At 34.4% G+C, this 16,865-nt stretch overlaps 1 protein-coding gene across 7 annotated transcripts in view; it reads left to right on the top strand.

Moving 5' to 3' along the window:
• LOC124429882 (protein madd-4) overlaps positions 1-16,865 on the top strand; it is a 189,218-nt gene that overhangs the window by 132,873 nt on the left and 39,480 nt on the right. For all 7 annotated transcript variants that reach the window (XM_046975697.1, XM_046975688.1, XM_046975708.1 and 4 more), the window contains one exon: positions 1,070-1,169. In XM_046975697.1, the coding sequence (XP_046831653.1) occupies positions 1,070-1,169 (100 nt within the window). The remainder of the gene's footprint in view (positions 1-1,069; positions 1,170-16,865) is intronic.

Here is a 16,865-nt window from a genome sequence, read left to right as displayed (position 1 = left end):
ATGTTGCATTTTATTCAGTGATTCTCATTTATCTGAAAGACATTAAAGAAAGAAAAACAGAAAAAAGGAAAAAGTTTTTATATTTCCAATTATTTTCACGAATCACTGTAATATCATACAATTACATATGTGTACGTGCGTATATGTATGTATGTATGTGTGTGTGTGTGTATGTATCGGATTATTGAGTTTTCTTTTTCCTTAACGATCGTAGAAGCATAAAAGTGCAACGAAAGGTCACCTGGATAGCTATCAGAAATCGTTCGATCGATGTCACGTGATAAAGATGAACTTTCATTCATCGATCGTAACAACGAAAGGTCGCACTTTATTAACCAACGATGCATCTTTCTCTCTCTCTCTCTCTCTCTCTCTCTCTCTCTCTCTCTCTTTCTCTCTCTAAGTACACACAAATACACACAAAAATTCTTTATCCGCGTGACCTAATCTCACGTTTTTCCGAAGCAAGGAACGTTTCATGAACGAGCCAAGCTTCGACGATATACGCCACAGGAATGTTAAACGTTTCGGAACTCATTTTGCCCGAGAGAGAAACTGCCAAGTTACACCGAGTCTACCCTATATCCTCCCTATTCCCCCCTTTAAACACCACCCGACGGCCCTCTTCCTCAATACTCACCCTCTTTTGACCTACCGATCGACCGCCTACGTCCCGCACAAATCTCGTGTTTGTTTTTCAGTTAACTCGAAATTGGCGTAGACTTCGCCAAAGAGCTTTAATAATTTATAATCCTCACAGAGTTTAACAACACAAAGTCCTCTGTTCAATCTGTAACGTGAAAGAATTTATTGCGTATGATCTACGATGGCCTACGCCATTCTCCCATCTAACTTTGTGATTAACGACGTTCAAGAAGTTCTTTCTTTTCTTCCTTTTCTCCTTTTTTTTCATTTCTTATTTTCTTTTTTCTTTTTCTTTTTTTTTTCTTTTTTTTTTTATTTTATTTTAGTTTATTATCGTATCGATACGTACGTATCTATGTATGTAATTTTAATTTCAATCGTATCGCTATTATAATGTTTACTGATTCGCAACAAAAATTTTCAGGAGTTGCGGCGGTGGAATATCGAAGCAACAACGGCGATGCAGACGAAAACCATGCAAGGGAAGACCTTGGAGTACAAAATACAAAGTCTGCAATCCTCAGGTAAATATATCTATGTCTTTTTGCCTTTATTTTTTTTTCTCTCTCTTTATTTCCGTAGTAGGAGCGTGAGAATAAAAAAAGAAAGCAGAAAAAAAAGGCAGAGAGAGAGAGAGAGAGAGAGAGAGAAGAGCAAAAATATCGAAATATTCTCAAGATTCAGTGAATCGGCGATGGAGAAGCCAGGAATATATAAAAGTTTTCTTCGATGTTTACGCGCGAATACATAAATCTGGAAACGAGTGAGATGTAATCGAATCACGTCTTCCTAGAATTATTTTTATCGTTCTCGTCGTCGTCGTTGTTATTGTTGTTTTTATAGTTACTATTATTGTTACCGTTACTGTTACAGTCGTTGTCGTTATTATCGTCGTCCTCGTCATCGTCGTTGTCGTCGTTATTGTTGTTGTTGTTGTTGTTGTTGTTGTTATTGTTGCTGTTATCGTTATTTTTGTTATACGTTATCGTTAACGTTATTGTTACTGTTATATTTATAACAAACTGGGGGAATTCGCGGAACAATTGAATTATCAGGGGAAGAGTAATAGACTGACGAAACAATTCTCGGTTCGGTGAAACATATGCATCGGGACACACCAGCGATGGTTCTAACGATCGAGAGAAGGCGGATATCACCACTACTACTACTACAACAACTAATACTACTACCAACGCTATCGTCGTCATCACCAATAGTAGGCATACTAGCAGCTGCATCAGCGACAGCAGCAGCAGCAACAACGAGAGCAGGAAATTCGTGGTTCGCGCAAACAACGAAACGAAGTTAACTCTGTCATTTAACTCGCAACTTTCCAAGTTCTGTTCGGCGCTTCTACGACGATACGCTACCGTGGCCTCGATTCTCTTCGAGAAATGAAAAAGAGAAAGAGAAAGAGAGGAGAAAGAGAGAGAAAGAGAGAAACATTACGCTTCGTTTCTTTCCCCTTAACGACGACCATTTTAGCATCGTCGATTGTTCTTGTTACTAGTCTCTCTTTCTCTCTCTCTTTTTTTTCTCTCTCACACTCTCTCTCTCTCTCTCTCTCTCCTTCTCTGTAGATAGGAATTAGCATCAAAACGGATTTTCCCGAGTGAAGTGGAACGTTCTAGTTTGTCAGAAAATGCGTGTCATATTTTAATAAAAGTAGAACAATAGTTGAGATAAGAGAAAACAGAAATTAGTCGCTTTTATATCTTTGACACACAACACATACACACACACACACACACACACACACATATATATATATATATATAAATAGATAAATAAATAGATTGACAAATAACAGATATAGACATATATCGATCCATTATGAAAATTGAAAGAACATACGAGTTTGGCAGAAACTAAAATACAAACAAACAAACAAACAAATAAACAAACAAACAAATAATATTCATCATCGGTGCATAACATTCATTCGTTCTCATAAGCATACCATTCTATATAACCAGCTAGCCAACGAACCAACCAACCAAACAACCAACCAACCAACCAGTCAGTCAGTCAGTCAGTCAGTCAGTCAGTCAGTCAGTCACCCTCTTGCTGTAATTATAACGTATAGATATAGAGATATAGGAATGAGAGATACGGAGGGGATAGTTGGAGAAGATGTGGGAGAGGGATGTGAGTGAGAGGATACGACGCGAAGAGAGTTCGGGCATGTATGCACATGCATGCATGCATGCATGCATGGATGCATGCAGGAACGTGCTCGACGATGCAAGCTCATGGAAATACTACACAGACGCTCTACGGATAGTCGAGCATAACCAAGGCTAACATCGAAATCCGTCGTCGTTCCGACCCGACCCACATTCGAATCCGGGACAGTGACTTTCGGGATGAGAAGAGAGAACTAGGCAGCATCCGCATTCGTACCCGCACAACCAGCGTCACTACTACTACTATTACCTTTACTATTAATACTACTATCACTACCACTACTATTACTACTGCTACTCTTATTACCACTACTATCAACGTCATCACGTCACTGCCATCGTCACCCTACCTAGCAAACTTCGACCCTCTACTAAAATCGGATCGAAAGCCACCAGCGTGGTACGCCAACAGCGACCTTCTCATTGATATCTCTGCCAACTCGATATATATATATATATATATATATATATATATATATATATATATACGCACATATAGGGGTAAGCTGATGGTAGAAGAGCGAGAGAACCCTGAGAGTGGGGATACGACGGGGATAAGGGAGGATGGGGTTAGTTACTACTATGCTTCAAATACGTTTCCATTCGTTTTCGAAAGAGCACCAGCAATATCGCATTGTCTCGATCCGCGTTCTCATAATACCGAATATGGAACAATTCGATCTGCCGGTGAAAAGGAGAGAAACCCGAAGTGGAACATCCAGAGAAGAGGGAGGGAGGGAAGGGAAAGGGGTTAGGTTGGATGAAAGTGGGATGAGGTCTGTGTCTATCCATCTCAACGTTTTATCTCAAATTTGCATTTGATAGAACGTCTCTAAAGTCTTTATTTATTGATTTATCGCCCGAGATAGACCTATATCTTCTTTTCTTTCTTTCTCTTCTTCTTCTTTTTTATTTATTTATTTTTTTTTTCCTTTTGTTTTATTTTTATTTATATTTTATTTTTTTAGATTATCCCAGACAGAGTTTAATTCGAGAATTAAGTTGATAGAAAGAGAAAGATAGATTAAGTTTGGAATATTATTTAATCGGATAAAATTTCTTTCTTCTTTTTCTTTCTCTCTTTTCTTGTTTCTTTTCTTTTTGTTCTTTTTTCTTTTTGTTTTTCTGTTATGTTTTTCTTCAGGAGCGCTAATACCGATTAGGAATTTTCTTAGTGTATACATTTTCTTAGTGCGCATTATCCAGATCCGATCTAATCAACGAACGATCAGTCAAAAAGAGTAGCAGGAGTCATGTAATAAACTCCATTACATACACTATTCGAACAGTTCAACGGACTCCTCCTAACATCTTTCTCTCTTTCTCCTACTTCTCCTTCTCCTTTTTCTTCTTCTTCTTCTTCTTTTCCTCCTCCCCCTCCTCCTCCTCCATTCTTAGTCTCCTATCGGATCGATTTGATTTATTATCTAGACTAGCAGGCAACATTTTCTTCTTACCCCTTGACGTATCTCAACAAAGTAAACTCAACTAGAAGGGCAATCGAGTAAAAAAGAAAAATCTCAAAACTTCTTAACGCTTTCTTGATTTACAGAAGCTCGAAGACACGTGTATCGGTTTATCGATTTCAAGACCATATATGTATATACATATATATATATATATATATATATATATATATATATATTTATATATTCTACATATATTTGTAGTAAATTAATAGGAGAAATGCAAAGAAAAAAGTAAAAAAAGAGAAATATCGAATAATATTAAATTTTTATTCCAAAAAAAAAAAAGGAAAGAAAAAAAAAAAGAAACAATCGTTTAACAAGAATAAAAATGGAATATATAAAGATGAACAAATTTATGATGAACGTCACTCTCTCTCTCTCTCTCTCTCTCTCTCTCTCAGTTATTTCATATTTCATGGAAACTGAATGAAATTTCTGACAAGTGTATTAATCGTACTACCTGGTATCAAGCAGATATTTACATAAAATACCTAGATGTACATGCATACACACATATATGCATAATTCGGAGAAGAGAACTCTTTACGAAGGACAATAATTTAACCATGAGACGATAAATTTAATGTTAAAATCCAACCGGAAGGAATTTACGTCCATGGCATAGCGGATGTCCTCGTTCTTCTTCAATCCTCTCTTCACTATCTTTGTCCTTGCTTCTCACTCTTGCTTACACCCTCTCTCTTTCTCTTTCTCTCTCTCTCTCTCTCTCTCTCTCTCTCTCTTTCTTTTTTCTACATATGTCACAGCTTTGCCCATGTTCTCCACTCACGTATTCGCGGACAAAGGGATTGTAAATTGTCAGCTCGTTATAAACGAAGAATAATCGTGAAGTTGCGACACGCCTCTCGCAAACCAATTCCCGGCTATTCGTTTCATGCAATTTAGTTTTTTTTTTACCCACCCCCCCCCTCTCTCTTTTTCTTTTTTTTTCCGTTTCTCGTTTTTTCATTCTTTTTTTTTCTGTTTTTCTTTTTCTCGTTTTTTCTTCTTTTCTCCACCCTCCGATTTGTAGCATAGTAAGGGAGGATAGGTGGTAGGTTGGGAGGGAGAGGAAGGAAAAAAAAAGTTCGTTAACGCGCAAGTACTTGGAGACAGAAAATTCATTTGGTCCGTTCCTTTTTTCTTCTTTTTTTCTTTCTTTTTTTTTCTTTTTTTCTTTTTTTCTTTTTTGTCTTTCCTTTTTCTTTTCCTCTTGTACCCAGAATATGTAGTACCAGAATGTTAAGCAATGAAGGAGGAGGAGGAGGAGGAGGAGGAGGAGGAGGAGAAGGAAGAGGACGAAGACGGGAAAGTGCTTTTATACGGACATTTCTCGCAAACATTTTGTTCATTTTTTTTTTCCTTTTCTCTTTCTCCCCCTCCCACGCGCTTGTTTTACTTCTATCTTTTTTTTTTTCTTCTTTTCTCTCTTTCCTTCCTTCATCTCTTTCTTCTATTCCCCCTTTTTCCCTTCTATTCGTTTGTTTCTAAAAAATTATTTTTTAATAAAAGTAGTAGTAAAGTGTGAGGACGAATGATTTTATCCTTTTTTTTTTTTTCTTCTTCGAGCAAAGAAAAAAGAGAAAACGGAAAAAGGAAGGAACAAAAAACAAGAAGGAAAGAACGAAAGAAAGAAAGAGAGACAGAGAGGCAGAGAGAGAGAGAGAGAGAGAGAGAGAGAGAGTGAGAAAAAAAATCTCGGAACTTTTCGTTCATAAGAGAAACCATCTCGTTTGCTCTCATTTTCTTATAACGAGACTCGACTTCGTTCACAATTTTTTTCTTTTCTTCTACATATATGTACGTATATATATATATATATATATATATATATATATATATATATATGTATATATATATGTATATATATATTTGTACGTGGATACGAACGAATGAACGAACGAATGAACGAACGAATGAATGAACGAATGAACGAACGAACCGTTTCCTCCGTGATTCGCCTAACAAATTTTCTCTAATAGTATTTCACTCGTTTATCCACACATAAGAATCTTTCGTAAAAAGTTCTACACTCGTGCGTGTATATATATATATATATATATAAAACTGAATATACCTTAGCTTTCATAAAAAATATGGATAAAATTCCGAAAAGAAGAAAGAGAAAAATATATATATATATATATATATATATATATATATATACACACGTTCTTTCAATGTAAATATTCGTCGTATCGATTCCCTCTTATCTATCTTAGGATTCCCAAAAGTATCGATATTATTATCAGAGCAATAAGGGAACAGTGCAACGAACCATTTCGATTTCGGGTTCTGTTGGCAGTTCGTCGTTGAGATAGTCAGTAAATCCAGTATCGCAGATTCCACGCGAGATCCTTTCAACTTGAGGGTAGTAAGAGAATCGGAACGTGAGAGTTAGCAAAGAGAAGAGAGAATACAGAAAAAGAGAAATATATATATATATATATATATATATATATATATATATATATATATAGTAGCTAGAGGGAAAGGGAAGAATCACGGGAAATGAAATGAGCGGCAAGAAAAGGGAACACAACGCCATTAGCATAACGAAACGGGGAGACGTGCAGTGAATCCAGATTCATCTCTCTCTCTCTCTCTCTCTCTCTCTCTCTCTCTCTCTTTTTCTATTCTTGTCCTTTCACCTCTTCTTTGTCTCTCGCTTCACTTTGTCTTCTCTCTTTCTTTCTCTCTCTCTCTCTCTCTGTCTCTTCCTCTTTCTCTTTTCTTTCTATCTCTTTCTATCTTGTAGATTTTCAGTGCACTCTGTTAACACTGGTAATGGTTCAGTGTGTATTTCACGAGTGCGGCGACCGGCTGTTCCCTTCCATTTTGCTCTCAGAGAAAACAGAGGAAATTCATTTGCGAGCTGCTACGAAAATTTCGCCGTGGTAGCCGCGATAAAGCTTTGCAGGGACGCGTTTCGCTTCGGATTCTCATAGTTCTCACTCGTAAGGCATACACGTTCTCCTCTTCATCCTCCTCTTCCTCCTCCTCCTCCTCCTCCTTCTCTTCCTTCAACTTCATCCTCCACCACCAATGCCGCCTGCCGCCTTCCGGCCGATATAAAGCCTCTCTAGAACGTTTTACGACGACAAAAGGACGTTTTCGGGCACGTCGCTTTTCTTTGTCATCTTTCTATGTCTCTCTCTCTCTCTCTCTCTCTCTCTCTCTCTCTCTCTCACGTCTCCGAAAAAAAAAGAAAAGAAAAATAGAACCACTCATATTTGCTAGAATTTTGCAAGACGCTCTCGATCGCGACGATATTTGCGAATCTAAAATATTTGCTTGCCTTTCTTTTTGTCCTTTTTTTCCTTTTCTTTATTCTTCTTTTCCTCCGCCCCCTCCCTTTTTTTTTTTCTTTTCCTCTTTTCTGTTTTCTTACGTCATTGTAAATGTAATATGGTTTCGAATAAATCGCAAAAGTAACGAGTTCGCGAATATTACGATCTTTTCTATCTTTTTGTTCTTTTTTTTTTTTTTTTTTCCTTTCATCCCAATACGATTCGTTTAATCATTTATGCTCATTAAGAAATCGTTTGTTCGTTCGAAGAGCGCGCGCGCGCACTAACTAACTAAACGATGATTAAATTTTAAATGAAACAAAAGATTTCACGTTTCAATCGAAGAACGTAAATGTGATTGATTATAATTTCGTTTTGGAAGTGTAAATATAACGCGATTCGATACGCACGTCTTTTTTATTTCCTCTCGTTTACAAACGTTATCGCATTATTCAACATATTTCACTGTTACTAATAAAGACACGAGAGAAACCCTGTGTGAAAATGCTCGGTAAGTTCGGATAATTTAAAGCCGACAAGGCTTACCTTTAAATTGTTCTAAGCTTCTTAAAGGGTACACGTGGGATTAAAATTTCAAAGTTATAGGAATACGTATATACGCTTTCTTAGCTCGTGAGACGATCCTTAAACTTCGACAATGTTCGCAAATATATTTAAATCGTGCACACTAATTAACGTTATCGCACAATCATAAAAATTTTTATATTTTCGATAAATACGTATATTTTTGTAATCGTACGTAAACTGTATGTATTTTTTTATTTATTTATTTATTTTCTTTTCTCTCTCTCTCTCTCTCTCTCTCTCTCTCTTTTTCTTTCTTAAATTAAAATATATAAATACTTTTTTTTTTTTAATTGTGACAACGATGAATCCTAAAAACAAAACAAAAATATGAGAACGGAGAAAAAAAAAATGTAACAATGAAAGTCTTCTTTTATCCTTGATCTATGAAATGGATTATAGAAAAGAAAAAGAAAATAATGAAAAAGAAAATGACATGAGAAAATGGAGAAACTCTGGCTAATAATTCGTATCTCGTTCTTATATACCAAAAGCGATGGTACGTCGAGTTAAGTTCTTAAATGGATCTCTCGAGCGTGAATAGCCATGATAATATTACACATGTATATATACATATATGTACGTAATACATATGCATGCATGCATACATGCATCCATGCATACATACGTACTTACGTACGTACGTATGTATAAAGAGATACGTAAGAAGTGGTAGTACAATCGTTTCAACAACAGTTATAGTAGCCTCGAATAGCATTTTTATACCGCGATAAGTCTAACAGAGTTTTTTCTTTTTATTTTTTATTTTATTTCTTTCTTTTCTTTCTTTTTTTTTTTTTTGTTTTTTTTTTTTTTTTTTCTTTTCTTTTCAAAAGGAGTACAAGCTACGACAAGCGCTTCGTATAGACTAGTAAAAGTATTCGAGGATATGAAGGACAATGTGTGTTCGATTGATCGACTCCATCGATGTCGCTGACAATATTTTCGTGTGTATTCGGGAAAGGTGTTAAAAAAGAAAAAAAAAAAAAAAAAAAAAAAAAAGAAAAAGAAAAAAAAGATGAAGAAAAATATTGGATTTTTATCGAATAACAAAATGTCTGCATTTATGTGTGTACGCGTGTGTGCGCGTGTATATATGTTTGTTGTATTCATCGATAACGTTCGGTGGTTAGAAGAACAATAAACTAGTAGAACTCAATTCGGTGCAAGGCTAGGTGCAATAAAAATCTAATGCCAGGTTGCTGCTGCGGATATTCGGGTCGCAGCATTCGGTGCAGCGATGCTACGACGATATGAACCCTTGCCAAATCCGTTATCCTCGAGTTCGCATAACCACCGTATATACTTACGAGTATAGATCGATAATAGATGTATTCCGTATTACCAACTATTACCAATATAATATTATAGTAGGTTACAAATTGAAAAAATATATAATTTCTAGAAATAAAAAGAAATTTATACATACACACACACACACACACATATATATATATATATATATATATATAAATATTAAAAAAGAAAAATTAATTGTAATGAAAAATTAATTATCGAGATTTTTACGTTGCATATAGAGAGGGAAAAAAAGGAAGAAAAAAGAAATAACGAATGAAATTTATATTATATAAAAATAATAATAGTAAAAATAATAATTTTGTATATATGAAAAACAAATATCATTCGTTTTCTTTTCTCTCTTCTTTTTTTTTCCCTCCTTTTTTTTCTTTTTCTCCTTTTTTCTTTCTTATATTTTATCATGTACAACATTAAATCCTCAATAATTACTTTTTCATTTCAATTTTTCATTACATTTTCATTTTTTTTTTTTTTTTTTTTTTACGTATACGCGACGAATGTTTTATCGAAAGTATTTTTCTCTCTTTTCTTTTTTTTTTTTCTTCTTTTTTACTTTCTCATATATTACATTTTATTTCGTTATTAGATTTTCTTAAAGAACACTTTAACGTCAAAAAGCTCTTTATATATCTTTTGGTTTTAGCACGGTTTAACGTTTTTCGACCGACCGATCGCATGTCGCGTAATCGCAAATCCGTTCACTCGGTCACGGAAAAGATTTGCGGACGTATGTACTTCGATTAGATTTCAAGGTCGTACGTTTGAACATTATCGTCATCGATTAAATTTCACGAATATTCAATTGGTTTAAATGGTTCAAAATATAAACGAACGTAAATCAAAGAAGACGATTCTTCTTCTTTAATCGTTGAGTATAATTTTCGTGATGGGGAAAAAAAGCAAAAAGAAAAAAGAAAAAAAAGAAACAGGAGAGAAAAAAAATTAATTTTCCTTTGAAATTCTGACGGCAATTCTTAATGGAGGGAAAAAGATAAAAGAAACGAGGAAAAAATAAGAAAGAAAGAAAGAAATAAGGCGAATAAAAATATAATATACCAATCGATATTGAATCAAAGCGACGAACGATAAAACAAACGTTTCGATCTGTCAATCCATGTATTCATATTCTCAATATGAAAGAATTGAATTCTTAATGTATCTAAATTTCATGAAAAGTCCAATGAATAATATTCGGTCACGTAACGGCATCACGTGTCTTATGGCAGTAAACATCTTGAAAGGTAGATTAATAGCGCCGTATAACGATCGTCGAAAAGATATCTTCTTATGAAATGCAAATTTTCGTCGTATTAGAAAAATATCTTATACTCTCGGCATTTATTTATGGCAGATCGACGAATAGAACGATGACTCATTTAAACGAAAAGTAAAAGATGAAGAAGAAGAAGAAAAAGAAGTAAAAAGAAAACGAAAAAGAAAATCAAGAAAAAGCCAACGAAAGAAAAAAGCCAGGCAGAAAAAAGAGAAAGACAAAAAAACCAAAGAAAAAGAGAGAGAGAGAGAGAGAAAATAGTAACTCGGTACAAATCGTACAAAAATGATCGATTCGATTCTCGAAACGATTTCATTTGAGTCAAACCTAATGATCGATAATAAATCTATTGTTTATACGCGAATAAATACGTCGCTTTCTCTGTAAGCATTATGGTAAATCGTAGAAGGGAATGGAGGAGAGGGAGGGAGGGGCAGATGATAGTGATTCTCCCATTTAACCTAAACATTCGGTGAAAGCCGAAGGATCATTCGATTTTCATCGATTATCACCAAGAGAACACGGGTAAATGTTGTTCGGTAAACAATCATCAGCAATGTAAATCTAGACCGAACGATTTCCCCAGGCTGTGTAGGTTTGCGGCGTGTTTTCATCTCTTTCTCTCTCTCTCTCTCTCTCTCTCTCTCTCTCTCTCTCTGTATCTATCTCTCTATCTATCCATCTCTATCTCTATCTCTTAATACATACGTTGCATTAAACTCGTTATATGTATAATATTTAGGTATACCTTGAACCTTCGTTACATTTGATATATCAACGTTCATTGGCTAATTAAACTTAGTTTATTCATGATCTCGATATTACGTATGAAGTATTATAATGAGCAATACGATGTAATAATTTAATTAACAAAAAGATATGTATATATATATATATATATATGCATTAAAAGAAAACAACGAATGTTATTGTTTTTCACGTTACATATAAATGATCGTACTAAAATAATCGATATTATATATGAACTGATATTTCAAAATGTTAATAATTTTCTCTTTTTTTTTTTTTCTTTTCTTTCTTTCTTTTTTTTTTCTCTTTCTTATAAAATCTAAATTCAAAAAAAAAATCTACGATAATTTCATTTCGTTCGAGATATTATCTAACGTATTAATAGTTGACAATATCTCTCCTGTACAAATTTTGTTTGGCAATCAACGTATATACCAAGGGCGATTATCTTGCAAACAGGCTCGCTCTATGAGATGTATGTACATATGTATAGAGTCAACGAAAAGCATCGTGGTTCTCTCGTTCGTGTAAGACAACGTTAAAGGGACACCTACACACACACACACACACACACACTCTCTCTCTCTCTCTTTCTCTCTCTCTCTCTCTCTCTCTCTCTCTCTCTCTCTCTCTCTCTCTCTCTCTCTCTCTCTGTCTCTATCACTCTCGTGTATTATGCAAGCGCAGAAATGACGTAACGGTTGAAACGTCAAAGGTCCCGATATTCAAACGATATCGAATTAGATCGATCAATCGGAATATCATGCTCTACCTGAAATGAATAATTAACCTAATTTGTATATCATTCTTATTCATGATTCTGCCATCATTTTTTCGAAAGAATTTTATATTAAAGAATTTTATGTTAAAGAACTTTTTTTTATTTCATTCAATGCTCTCTTGTGGTTAAGAACCTTCTTTTTCTTTTTACAAGTAAACAGCTATGTACTTATGTGTCTCTCTCTCTCTCTCTCTCTCTCTCTCTCTCTCTCTCTCTGTCTCTCCCTTTGGTTGTACGTGCGTAAAAATTATGTATACAGATATATACATATATATATATAGTTATACAATGATGAGATCGTTTTTATGTTAACTAGGCGCATATTCCAAAACATCAGAGTTATGTCAAACGCGTCGAAAAGAAAAAAAAAAAAAGAAAAAGCAGAAAAGAAAAAAAAAAAGTAGCCTGCTGAGATCATGAATGGGTCTAGAGCGCTTGGCCTAGATAGCAATTTATCTTTGACGAGTCTTGGAACTATTCGAAAGAAAGAGCAAAATAAGCTCAAAGTGGAAATCAAAAGAAATCAAACGTTCCCCTTGCATATCGCCATACTTTAAAATAGGAAAAAAGGAAAACTGGAAAAAAGAGAAAAAGAATTAGTCTCATAGTCGATATCATTGATAATTAAATAAAATGTTTCCTTTAAATTCTAACAAAAATTTCTAATAACTTAATGATCCAAATATATTTTCAATTAATTTTTGAAGAAAATCAATCGATTACTTCCTCCGTCTTCCTTCTTCCTCATACTTTTGAGATCAATAGTTTTTTCTCTTTTTTTTTTTTCTTTTTTTCCCCAGAACGATAAACTACCAAGAACTTTTTCACAAAGTTAGGCTCAAACAAATCTCCAGAAGCAATAATTTTGATTTTGAAAATCTCCTAGAAACTTTTTGATCGTCATTGATTGTATTAAAAATTCCTCCATTACTCATTGACCGATCTTAATACATTTATATATTTATTTGTACATATATCTACACACACAGACACACACATACTTTCTTCCTCATAATTTTTTCCAAACTTTTCGAACGACATTTAAAATTATATTGAATTATAAAAAGAAAAAAAAATGTACGATAACGAAAGAATATTATTATTCTAAAATGATTAAAAATTAAATGAAATAGAATAATATTTGAATTATTCTCTGATAGATAATATCGAAATTCACAAAAAAAAAGAAAAAAAAAAACAAAAAAAAGAAAAAAAAATCAAATTTCTTGAGGAATATATTAAGAGAAGAATTCATTTGACTGTATCGACGATTCCTAAGTTTTATTTTAGTTAATACATTGGTACAACGATTTAGTTCTTCGAAAGAAACTTTTGCGCTCGCGTAATCCGTTACGAAAGTTATCGAACGTTAACGTGCACGGAATTTTTCGTAAATACGGATAATCGAGACACTACGTGCTTCTTTCATTCTTCTCTTCTTCATTTATACGCTTCGATTGAATCTCAATTCCACTAACGCTTCGATAATATTTTATATTATATTTTCCCAGAAAGAACATTCTCACCATAGAAAGTGAGAGAGAATGGGAGAGAGAGAGAGAGAGAGAGAGAGAGAGAGAGAGAGGAGAAAAGAAAAGAAAAGAAAAGAAAGGGGAAAAAGATTCGAAAAATATTTCTTTTCAAAACTATTTCAGTTATTTGGGGAAGAGGTTAAAGAAAGAGAAGAGAATAGAAGAGAAGGAGAGAAAGAAAGAAACAAAAAAAAATGGGAGAAGAAGAAGAAGAAGAAGAAGAAGAAGAAGAGGAAAGAAAAAAAAAAGAAAAGGAAAATGGAAAAAACATTTGTTGTCTCAATAGTTACCTTAGAAGAAAAGCATGTGAAATTAAATTGAAAGAACATACGTAAAGAGTATAGGAACCATTTGATAGCGTTTACCGAGTGATCGTCGAAGCTGAACAAAATGGAGTCATCCACGAAGGCTCTTACCGTCCAAACACGAGAAACGATATTTTTACAAGCATTCCATACTCTTTCTATCAATGATGTAGTACTAGTTCCTCCTTCACCTTCTGCCTTCCATCTCTACCTCTTCCTCCCCTTCCATCTTCTTCTTTTTCTTTTACTTCTGCAAAAGGCTAGCTTCTCGGTCTCCTTTCTGAATGCTTCGCGAAAGGATCGTGTTATCGTAGCCCTCGACGCGATGCTGAAAAAGAGAACACCACGAATGTGTTTTCCTTTATACCGAAAGACGGCTAGACGTCACTTGCTCTACGAACGAAGAAAATGGTCTTCTCTTTCTCTCTCTCTCTCTCTCTCTCTCTCTCTCTCTCTCTCTCTCGTTCTTCCATGCGTTTCTTCTCGGTCGTCCAAGACGTGGTCCGATTTCCTCTCAACGCGAGATGTACCTGTGTATTCGTGGGTTACACGTATTCTTTCCCTTTATTTCATGGTACGAAACTACACGAAGAAGCCAACCTATTCACGTGCTATTTCAGTAAACAGCCTTCTTTTCACATACATCAGATATATATATATATATATATATATATATATATATATATATATATATATAGATAGATAGATAGATAGATAGTTACGTATCTATCTACACACGTACATTCATACATACATAACTACTAACGGACTAAAATGAACAAACTCGACGACGTGTCCGATGATATATCATTTCGTACGACCTTGTCTATTTTATTCGATCTCTTATACGTCATGTCGATTCTCCATTATCATTGTCGTTTATTTTCTAACACGAATGGACGAGTTTTAAATCCCTCGAATTATTACTGATTACAAGCTCGTCTATTTGTTTACAAAATACACACACACACACAAACATATATATATATATATATATATATGTATACATATAAATTTTCTTCTTTCAATTTATATCAATAATACCATTGTAATAACGTATGATTTCAATTCGATATGAATAAACTCGTATCTATGAAATATACTATTAATAAACACGATGAAGGATTAGATTTGTGAGATGTAGAGAGAAACATTGGAAAGTCGGAAGGTAGAATACAGGGAGTTATGGTGGTGTCGTTGAGAGAGTATCATCCATTGTTTTAGGTCGTCCGAGTCCAACCCTTAATCGGCTGAAACGTCTACTAAATGCCCGCCAGATATCCCCAAGCTAACACACCACTTGCTCCTATCCGGAAACGCTTTCGTCTAATGAGTAGTTGAGATTCCTCGTTAAGGAGCGGCTAAACTCTGCATTGCGGCTTCTGTGCGGGTTCCTAACAGGTTTCGGCGTTTCGCATAGTTTCTTCCTTCACTGTTACAATATAAACTCTATGATATTATCTTCACTCTTTTCTTCTCATTTCTTCTATCTCTATCTCTATCTTTATCTGTCTCTTTTCTTTCTTCAAAGCTATCAACTTACATGACCATTTTAATCCACAAGTGAAGTTATCCATAAAATGTACAAACACATACACATATATATGTACACATATTTACATATATACAATAAGTATGTGTGTGTGCGTACATTTATGTGTAAGAATTTATCCTATTTATCTATACGATAGATCACACCTACTTGAAAAACTTGTTCTGATGAATAATTTCAAACGATTAAAGATTCAAAGGCCTCCCCGAAAGAGTTACACTACTACTTCCGTATTCTTAAGCACGAGAAATCTCTGGCTTGTTCTGAAAATACCTAATGATAGCAAACGGGAGTAACTGCACTTTATGAAACTTTATCTACGAAACTGTACCTTCTTAAATTTAAACTTGACCTAATTAAGTTATCTTCTCTCTCTCTCTCTCTCTCTCTCTCTCTCTCTCTCTATCTATCTATCTATCTATCTATATATTTAACTGTCGTTTTGCCGGCATGAAAAATTTATTATAAGAAATGAAAATTATCTTTTTTTCCCACTCATTCTTTTCATCTTTCTTTTTACGTTCGCGTTTAACGTTTAAAATAATTTTTAATTCGAATAATCGTGCTAGAAAAATCGTAGACATAAAAAATTTCCGGTCCAAAGACCAAGTAATGGAAATTTTTCCTTTGACGTACTGGAATAATTAAGTTTTCTTGTCGACTTAAGACGCTACGGTATATGTAACAGGTGTCTCGTAAGTAGGATTTTGCATGTTGTGAAAAAAAAAAAGAAAGAGATAGAGAGAGAGAGAGAGAGAGAGAGAGAGAGAGAACGGTGATGGATCGCCATAGTGAATCAGGACTACCTTTCAGCGTTGAAAACGAGCCTGTAAAAAGGACGAGAAAGCTTCTTTTGGTCTTCTATTCCGGAAGCACTTTCTTCCTTCCTATCTCTCTCTCTCTCTCTCTCTCTCTCTCTCTCTCTCTGTCTTTCACACAAACACACACGAACAAGCACCCACACACTTTCCGTTTCTTTTGTATAACTCATAGAATCTTTCCATCGGTTCGCTTCAACATCATCAATTTTCGGCCGTGAGGGTTCGTTCTATTTGCAACGTAATCGTGAATAGACTCGAAATCAATATTGTTAATTCATTGGAAAATTTCCATTTGTTTTTCCTTTTTATAATTTTCTTTCATATCCGTTCGAATTAATAATTAATATTATTATTAT

The sequence above is a fragment of the Vespa crabro genome, chromosome 1, assembly GCF_910589235.1.
Source record: "Vespa crabro chromosome 1, iyVesCrab1.2, whole genome shotgun sequence".
Classification (NCBI taxonomy): Eukaryota; Metazoa; Arthropoda; class Insecta; order Hymenoptera; family Vespidae; genus Vespa; species Vespa crabro.
The sequence above is the reverse complement of the archived record's forward strand: the minus strand, read 5'-3'. Positions and strand labels throughout refer to the sequence as shown.